Below are 10,772 nucleotides of genomic sequence, written 5' to 3' on the forward strand. Positions count from 1 at the left end.
TTGCCATGTCACTCATTGGGCTTTTGATAATTGCATCAGTAAAATAAAATGTCAATAAAACTAATAAAACACAAAAATATGGTGATGACACGGAAATGGACCATTTAATTGAAGATTGATGTCTGACATCCATAGCTACAAGTGAGCTTAAAAAACCATCTTCTAATAATTTTTATTAAGCTGTGTTTCTGATGTCAATTTTCTTTCTTTTTTCAGATATGGGATACGGCTGGACAGGAGAGATTTCGGTCCCTTGGTGCTGCGTTTTACAGAGGAGCTGACTGTTGCGTTTTAGTGTTCGATGTCACGTCTCCCAATAGTATCAAATCCTTAGACTCGTGGAGAGACGAATTTCTCATTCGAACCTCTCCCAGAGATCCTGACAATTTCCCATTTGTTGTCCTTGGGAACAAGGTAAGGTAGTTCTAAAATTTGAGTTGAATATTGTCTTTTTTTTATTTGCATGGAGAAAATATGCTTTCAAAAATTGGACATTACATAAATTTTCCCAAATCTGAAATTCTTCTACTACTTCTAAGATAACTTAGAAATAGTAATTCAAAGGGCTCTTTGGGTCCTTGACCCTACCTTTTGAAAAAAAGAGACATCAGGTCCACGCTTGCAAAAATATAATTTTCCTACTGTTCAAGGTGTGGAACTGAAATCCTCTATCAAAATTCTCGAAAACGACGATTTCAATGGTGAACTTTTCACTACAATTTGATGTAAATGGATTTAGGGGCAACCAATTATTAAAAACAAAATTTAATGGCTAATTCACTAAGAAGTTATCAAGCTCAATGTAAAATATATAAGAGAATTCTGGTCATATTAGAATTGTGTGTTTGACTTTAGAAGTATAGATATTGAATGATAAAAACTACACAACAAAATGAGTTTTTATTTTCGTGTTTGAAAATATTGAAACCTTAAACAAATAAAGTCAAAGCAGTCTATTAAAGGTTTTGTTTCTCTTATCGTAGAAATATTTAGCGCTAAATGAGCATTAAAATTCAGAGTGACATATATAACAGAATGAAATGACAAATTAGAAAGTAGAAGGCAGAAATTAATCGACTATTAGTAGAAGAAATTTAGCCATCATATCTTTCCCATTTTTAATAGTTCTCGTCAGGCTAGCCTGACTGTAAAAAAAAAAAGACTGGAATACAGTCCACTAAACTTTTTTCTTACTTAGGAAGAAGGCTGTGATTAAAAGCTTTTTTTATATAAGAAACCATTTTTCCATTGTTGTGGAAATTATCATAAAGTGATTAATTATGAAGATTGAACATTCTTTGAAATATGTATGTTCATATGTTCAATATGCATGTTCATGGAACAGCACCTACTCAGGATTTTTTTGTGAGGGGAAACGGAGTGATGAGATGAGGAATGTCGGATGAATTAAGGGATGAGGGACTACGACTCAGAAAAATAAAATATTCCATAGAAAAATTTTCCAGAAACTTTTTATGGAAACTAGGGGAAACTGTCAAATTATGAAGATTTTAAGGATTATGTAGACCCAAAAATCTGGTAAAATCAAACATTATGTCTTATCTTCTTAACAAAATAAAAACGTGGGATATGTGTTCTCTACTTTAAATAGTAGTTATCTGCTGTTAGCCAAGTAGAGATCTTCTGAATAAGGCTTTTCAAATTCCTTATATCTTCTTCCCCTCTCTTCATTGGAAGAAGCTGTCGGGAATATACTTTGTATGGCGTGGTCCTTGTTTTATTTTTTTGGGAGGGGGCTACTATATGGACGACTGGGCTACTCTGGTTTTCTTTGTCCGGCTTATATCTCTAAACGTCAGTTAATTTTGGTATACCACATTCTATCTATTAAACCTACCCCATGGACAAGTCTTGCTTCTTAGAGAAGTAGCAATATTTTTTTTTTACACGTTTTGTCAATAAATCCTTCTCTCTCTCTCTCTCTGTGCAAAAATTGTAATGTGTTCCTTTCTAACATTTATTATATGTTGTTTCACTTTAGGTTGACAAATCAATTTTGACAAATCGATACGTTACTACGAATCCCTTGGAAAAGAACAACATCCCTTTCTTTGAAACTAGTGCGAAGGAAGCTACTAACGTTGAACAAGCTTTTCAGGTAGTAATTGTTTCTAAAAGTTACATCTAATCCTAGTATCTGCATTTGCTAATTATGCTATACAAGTTGTATTAATTATACTAGCTATTAGTAAGTTAAAAAAAATTGACGTTATTTTAACCCAACATATTTTCAGTATCGTCAATAGCAATGAGAATAATACGGTTTAAATTACAAAAAGTTGCTTGTGAGGTGAACATGCTCCATCCAGCCTTTATGGTATAGACACTAATTTTTGCCAATGATCTAATTTAAATACTGACTTCATAAACGTAATTTATATATATATATATATATATATATATATATATATATATATATATATATATATATATACATATATATATAATATGGATATAATTTTATAATTATAATCTAGATATAATTATAGATATAGATATAATTAGATGCAAATATATATAATATAGAAGATAATATATAGATAATATATAAAATACATAATATATATATATGTATATATATGTGTATATATATATGTATATATATATATATATCGCAATTTGGAGTAGCCATATATATATATATATATATATATATATATATATATATATATATATATATATATATATATATATATATATATATATATATATATATATATATATTACAGTTGCTCTGATCTGTTTCATCATAGAAACAGGTAATCACCATAACTAGATTTGAATGTGGCATGATTACTATCGCAATTGGGAGTAGCCTTAAGCAAGTTTTCTATGGAATATTCCATTGCTACTAGTGGATTGTTTTCTGTAAGCGACATCTTTTACGTTACTTTGAGTTTTGACTTTCATTTACATAGTAAATAAAAATATAAATTATTACAGATATAAATCACTACACTAGTAAAAACAAAATTAAATTTCGCTAACGCGTAGGAATTAATTGCATAAAAATTCCTAAAGGTATCCTAAATTAAAAATAATAATGAAAAAAAAACTACATAAATGTTCCTAGAAGCATCCTACACTAATTAAAAAATAATGAAAACAAAAAAAGAAAAATGACAATCACCTTCTCTGAACACCCCCAGTGTAACAACCTTCTTCCAAATACAACTCTCTCCACCCCAAGCCCTACAACCCACTCTTCCCTTCAGCCCCATAACCCACTCCAATCCCACCAAATAAAAAAAACTAATTCTACAACAAATATTCTTTTAACATTGGGAGGTGCTAAGCCTCCCTAACAATCACAAGAAGTGAATTCCATACAGACGGGCAAAGACACTTCAAATTAAAACCAGATCTTACACTATTTTGAATATTCACTGCCAAGTTATCACAAATTCTGGTATCATACTCAACTTCAACTTTTTCAACTTTAACTTTTTCTTTACTCAACTTAAAAAATACAAAACAATACTATCTCGCAACAGAGAGCTGAGCTCGTAAGGTGGGGACGGTGCAAAAACACAGAAAAAAACATCACATCTCATCATAATAATAATTCCAATATTTAACACGGCAAAAAAAAAAATAGAAAAAGACACACAAAAGAGTAGTAACAAGAACAAGTAAATAAATAAATTTCGGGCAGAAGGGGTGTGGTAGGCTATCCCAAACACAGAGACACAAAAAAATACACAAAGAATAAGATCAAATAATTTAATTTTCCATCATCTTTGGTGAATAATCAAAATTTTAGTAAAAAATCTTCAATATTTGCCTTTTAAATTTGTTTTGGAGATGTTTTGGATGGATAGAACAGAATTTTGTCTTTCAGCTTAAAGTTGTTTGCAATGAACGGCATTTGCTACCTAATCAAAAACCTTGACCTTTCAGAACTTACGAAGGGAATTCGGTACATCCCAGACCTCCAACAATCCGGACGAGGAAGTCAAATGAACAGATTTATTATAGAAATAATATAAGGATTTTGTATTTGAAAATACCATATGCAAGTATTTAATGCTCGTGTATCTTGTATCTAGCTCACAAACAGAACTTCTAAAACAGTAGAACGGATTAACAGTTTCTGGGACAACATTATGCAAATCAATAAACACAAACACCGCTGCTTGATAGTCCCCTATATGTCCGATCTCGAATAGCCTTAGAGACTTAAAGCAAGCACTGGTGTCTTTAATATTTCTTACGTATTTAACAACTATTCTTGCTGCTTTATTTTGTAGAATTTGCACAGGCTTGTAATTAACATAAGAATTGCTGCTCCAATTTAAACATCTGCATGGTATATACGGGTAGATTATTGCAAAATATATCGTGTGAAGAATACGTTCCGTCAGAATATTGCTTCAGTTTTCTGAGAATGCCACCTCCACGTGCAATCTCGGTGAAAATAGTGTCGCTATAATGCTTCCACGGTAGATTAGAATCAATATGGAAGTTAATATATCGTAGGAATTTAACTTGTAAAACAGGGCTTTTCACCTAATAGGACTTCCAACAACTGAATCACCCACTCTATAGAATGCCAGTAAGAACGCTTTCTTTTCATTCACGCACAGTAAAGTTAAACCTCTAAACACCTCTAATCTTTTGAGAGTATCATTAGCTTTTTCTATGAAATTATCGACTGATGTTACAAATACTGTTATGACATGTGATCCGCAAAAGAAGTAATACATGCATCCTGTAGATAAAAGCGTATCATGTCCTCGTAAACTAGATACAGTAAAGGGCCCAGCATAGAACCCTGAGGTACACCACAATTCACAGGAAGAACAATGTGACTATATCATTTAAACAACTTTAAGAGACCTACCGTAAAGATAGATCTCAAACCATCTTAGACAAAACCCATTTACTCTAAGACCTCTCATTCGATGAAAAAATACTTGGTAGTCAATCGTATCAAACGCTTTTCAAATGTCAATACAAATAGACATAGGTACGTTGCCTGAGTTTAATGCATAGTTAAAACTTTGAACCAGGTGTTGTAAGGCGTGCGTTGTGGAGTAACCCTTACGAAACCCAAACAGTGTCTTACTCAAAAGCCTATTCATCTAAAGGGAATTATAGAGCCGTTTATGTACCACTTTCTCCAGTATCTTTGAAAAGATGGGTAGAATTGATATGGATCAAGTCTAGTGAATTCAATTTACCTTTGTCAGATGGAGTGACATTCACCACCTTAAACTGCACCGGAAAACTTCCCTTTTCTATGGAGAGATTAATGATAAAAACCAGACAGGGAAATATATATCATAAAATCACTCTAAGAGCTTGAAGGGACAAACTGTCAACAGGATTAAGAATTAAGCTTAAGTGGCTGTACAACTTTACACCCTTCTTCACTCTTGGACGGCTGAAGTTCCATATTTAAAGTTTCACCGCAAAACTTCTGCTATATAATTAATCAGTGAGGCTAACATTTAATTTTTACGATTATTCTCTAATGGCCCTTAACGATTGCAAAATGGGAGGGGATAGCACTAGACTAAAATGCTAACCTTATTATGTTTTCAACAGGATGTAATATGTCTAACTCTCTACTAATAATATTTATCTATATAGAGGTGATCCATTTATATAGCTTGCTTTCCTTGCCCTTTGGGTTACACTCACTATGTTACCCCTAGAGGCATAGTTTTGGATAATCAACTTTTCTGTTTAAAACTTCCCTTTTGAAATTTTTGTCGGATTTCATGTCGGGCTACTGGTTATAAAACATGCGATTGTAGATCGAATATTCCGTCTCGTCTCTTAAAGAGGTACAGAACTTAGAATTTGCTAAATTTGGAGGTGCAGAACTCTTTTCTTAATTTCTATAATCATCGATTGTAACGATAAGGCGGGGGAAATCAGGCGTAATAGAGTTGTGTCGTTCTTCACCAGTCTAAACTTGTGTCTAAACTATAATTCATTCTGGTTCGAAAAAATCATAAGCATAATTCAAATCTTGTCAATTATATGATATTGATAATGTGATTTAATTAACAGTATGATCAATTCAAGAAGAAAATCTATTGAGCCTACATAGATAAATAGATCAACCAAGACTAGAAAAATATTATAATATACCGAAACAAAATAAAACTTTAGTTAGTATGATAAAAAGAAACAAATCACCCAGTTTATGGTAAGTACTCACTTTGAGGACAATATCTCTTTTATATTTCAAAGAAAACAGTAAAACTAGGTATTTTAAACTCTCAAGAATCGGCGGAAATGTCAATTCTTACAAGTTTCACTAAACAATTTTGACTACTTTCCAGAAGATTTTCCAGAAAGCGATGTTTAACCCTAATATAAATCATAGAAACAATAAATAGAACACACGTCATTCGTAGCTTGGCCCATGGTTATTTGTTTCTCTTAGGGATTATCTCCATTATTATAGAAGTTACGATTCAATCAAGTGTTTCAGCTCTAAATGCTAAGAAAAAGTATAGGCGGTTGCTATACAAGATGGGTGGCTTCTAAAAGTTGTTGCTATGACTAGAAATTTTCCTTAAGAGCATACAGTCAAGTTATCTAATACTGAAATGTCCAAATTTGTTAGTAGAAGTCCAAGTTAATACCGACAGTGGCAATCAATCAATCAATCAATATTTATTGATTCAAATTACAAATATACAAAACAATATTATGCCCCAACAGAGAGCAGAGCTCGTAAGGCTGGGGCAGCACAAATGCATAAGAAAAAACACAAAGTCTCGTCATACTAATAATTCTAAAAAGAGAGAGAAAAAACTAAGACAAAAAAAACATACGAGAGAAAAAAAACATAGAAGGTAGGAGATCATAGAGGAGGCCAGCCCAGCGCAAGAACACCACAGCAAAATACATACTAAAATCTATTATTATTCAATACCAATTATTATTAATCAATCAATTATTTTTAAAATATGTTTTTTCAAAGAAAATCAACTTGTGAAACTTCGGGACATTTCTACTAAGTTAAGTTTATTTGCAATATGAGGAATCTGGTATCTGATTGAGAATCTAGCTCTTTCTGATTTGATTGGCAGAAGGCGAAACTTTTTGGAGTGGATGCAGTGGCAGGTCAAGTGGGAGTCCCAATTATACCCAAATCATGGAAATAATTTTCTGAGGATTGGATATCATAATACTACATTGCTGTATGCACGTCCTTCAATTGTTTGAGATTAAGTATATCGAGAAAAATGTATAAAGCTTGGGTTTCTGACAGATTTTTAAGTCCCACGGGGCGATGAACAAAAGCACCCAGAATTCTAATTGCCTTATTTTGAATTATCTGAAGAGGTTGCAGATGGACAATAAATGTGTCTATGGGGCAATAATTAAGATATGATTAAGATATGTGTAACTAAGGGGCAATAATTAAGATATGATTCAATTAGAGAATGGTATAAAATTTTAAGAACGGAGAAAGGAAACATCTGTTTCAATCTGTGAAGACAACCTAAGTGATGGGGAAGTTTCAATCTCAAATAATCAGAATGCTTACTGAAAGATAAAAGCTCATCGAGAATAATCCCAAGGTAACGAAATGAATGTATTCTTTTTATCCTACTTTGATTTACAATTAACTCATCTATGATAATTTTATTTATCGCCCATTGTGACCACCCGAAAATCATGAATTCAGCTTTAGAAAAGTTCGGAGCTAGGCAGTTACATACAAACCATTTATTCAAAGATTTCATTGCTGTCACCATTTTCTCAACCAACAAAGATGGGGTTTTAGCTTTTACTGTCACAGCCGCATCATCTGCAAAAATTACTGCTAAGCTATTATCTTGGGGTAAACACCTTGGGAGGTCATTTATATAGATCAAAAATAGTAATGGCCCCAATACTGATCCCTGGGGGACTCCAACATCATCAATTATGATATGGCTTGATAGATGTCCATTTATTTCTACCTTAATTTTTCGATCATGCAGGTAAGATTTTATTACATCTAGGCCTTTACCTCTAATACCCATGTTATTAATTTTTTCCATTAAAATTTCATGGTTTAGTGTATGAAATCTCTTTTTTATATCATAGAAGAGAGCAGACACATAATTATCGCCATTTAGTGTGTCATTAATCTGTAAGATTCGCGCAGCAATAGCTTGTTCAGTGGAATGACCCGACCTAAATCCAAACTGAATTTTAGTAAATAAATTCCTCTTATTAAAATAGGATACAACAAATTCAGGATATTTTCAGGATAAATTCAGGATAAAACCATTAAATTTCAGCTATAAAAACAATTGTTAAATGTTTATACAATACGGCTGTTCTCAGTCAAAAGCTAGTATCTGCTTATTTAAAGTTTTTGAGAAAACTGCAAAACTGCACTATTTCATATTGGTTTGCTTTTGGAACAGATGAAGTAGATGAGAACAAAGAATTTCTTTAATGGGTTTCCTGAAGTCCATTTTCTTTTTGTCTTTGCCATTTCTTTCTCTGCTGGAAGTAGGTGTAAAGTTTTGGCAACATTCCTTTTTTATCATTAAAATTGCTTCTTCCTCCAAGATAACTTCACTGGTATGCCTGTTTCTAGTCCTCACAAGAAAATATAGGCTACGTTTAAAATTTTTTACCTGTCGTCCGTCAGCCTTTACTGCTTGTTGTTAGTGATTTCTCAATGAGCTTCCATTTCTTTCTTTGCAGACCGTTGCTCGAAATTGTTTAGCTCAAGAAGCCCAAGAAGATTCATATAATGAGCTCCCAGACACAATGAGAGTTGGGAGTCAAGAACCTCAAGGTTCAGCTAGGCAGGTTTCCTGCTTTTGTTAAATGACTGACATTTAGAGATTATTCGAAGCTATATTTTTTGTTGTAAGCAAGAAAGTGTTCCGATTTATTTTGTTAGTAAGTTAAAGGGAAAACACTGGGGAAAGTTCCTTTGGGATATTTTAGAGCGTTTGGAGGAGTATTTGGGCAGATATATGGGGAACTTTTTTGTTGCAAATATAATAGAAAAAGGAGAGAATCGAATTAGAAAAAGAAGTCAATTAAACGAAGAAAAGAATTAAGAGTACTAATTGTATTAAAGCCTGCTCCTCCCCCCAACCATGAATGGTGGTTGTGGTGGGTTTACTTAGTACATTATGTATGCAGTGATGTATATACAGCTCATGAATAATGAAAGTGGGTTATATTATGCGGTATTTTGTTTTACTCAGGCCTTAACAATAAATATAAAATAAAATGAATAAATAACTTTGAAAATAGCTATTTACGAATAATTTTTAGGGGTGGAGGGGCTGGGTTTCCCTTTGTATATAATATATGCAGTTCATATATAATAAGAATGGGATATATTCTGCACTTTTACTATTTCAATGCTTCTTAAACAAAATGAAGCAATAGCTTTGAAGAAATACCTATTTTTTAATTTAGCTCAGGGGAGGTAGGTTCCCTTTGATATTGCAGTTAAGTTAAAAAAAACATCTTGGTGATGTAAAGTTATAAGACAAAGAGTGAAAAACTGATCAGAGATGGTGCTTTAATATGTGTTTATTGAGGCAATTCATAAGGATTGCCATGAACATTTTAAAGAAGTAGTATATATTGGCCCATTAAAATTTTCCTATCCCACAGATTACGAATTTTGCAGTAAAAAAATACGCGCACACGAAAGAGGCCAATAAATTGTCAATCTACGTACACAGCTGTTGTTTGATTCAAAAGGTGTTATGTGGTTTCTGTCTTTAAAGTTAGAATTACAGCCCAATCCCTCATATACAGCAAGTTCACTACCTGCATGCTCCATTATTAGTTATTCGGCTCCGTAAATTTGAAGTAATATTGCGAGTGGTATTTGAAAATAGTTTTAAAAAGTATTTTTGAATGAATAATAGGTGTTTTTATTTTTTGATGATTAAGTTTTGATGATATTTTGATTTTCGCTTTTTTAATCTGTTGAGACTCAAAGGGTTGCAGCAGTCCTTCATCAAGTTCTTTGTTGGCTTTCCTTGTCTGTTATTTGTAAATGAAGTTTATGTTATAAAAGTTTGTAATTAAATTAGTTCAGTTGGAGAAACCAAAGAAATGACTTGATCTACAGGAATATAAAGGAGTTGAAACTCTTTTTGAACTTTCTGAGGCCTTAACTCGAATACTGAAAAAGTTTACTTACACTTGAGTGACATTTATTGGATTTAAAATGGCTTTTTGCGAATAGAGCTGGCTTTATTGTCTATTCTTAGACAATTCCAGATGTGGAAATGTTTTTGGTATCAACGGCGCATGTGCGAGAATCAGTTGCAAGCAAAATGTTTCAAAACGAAATCTGTATTTAGAAGAAAGATCGAGATTACAAGGGAATAGAGAAACGTGACATTATAGATTTATAGCAATATAGCCTTAGGAAGGAGGAATCGAATTCATACCTGAACTTCTCAGTTCAAATAAAATTATTGGTTTGCCACTCTATGCAGGGCCGGCTCAACTTGAAACGGGGTCTGATTGTTTTGTTTTTGCTGTGCATTCTCTGCATATTAAAGTTTTAAGTTAAATTCAGCCAATATATATCTTTATATATATATATATATATGTATATATATATATATATATATATATATATATATATATATATATATATATATATATATATGTATATCGCATTGTTATATAACCATTAGCATAGCTGTTTTTGTCTCGCAATATTTCTTTTAATAGATCTGTTGTGTTAGGACTGATCTAATAATTTAAATTGTGTGAAAGGCTTTCTTTAACATTTCCATTAG

General features: G+C 32.3%; 1 protein-coding gene across 1 annotated transcript in view; it reads left to right on the forward strand.

The window, feature by feature from the left end:
- Positions 1-10,246, forward strand: part of LOC136042277 (E3 ubiquitin-protein ligase NRDP1-like) — a 77,541-nt gene extending 67,295 nt beyond the window's left edge. Inside the window, exons 5-7 of the mRNA XM_065727230.1 lie at positions 217-414; positions 2,003-2,119; positions 8,692-10,246. Of these exons, the coding sequence (XP_065583302.1) occupies positions 217-414; positions 2,003-2,119; positions 8,692-8,817 (441 nt within the window). The 3' untranslated portion in view covers positions 8,818-10,246. The remainder of the gene's footprint in view (positions 1-216; positions 415-2,002; positions 2,120-8,691) is intronic.
- Positions 10,247-10,772: the final 526 nt, after the last annotated feature.

Source organism: Artemia franciscana, unplaced genomic scaffold, assembly GCF_032884065.1.
Source record: "Artemia franciscana unplaced genomic scaffold, ASM3288406v1 Scaffold_1012, whole genome shotgun sequence".
NCBI lineage: Eukaryota > Metazoa > Arthropoda > Branchiopoda > Anostraca > Artemiidae > Artemia > Artemia franciscana.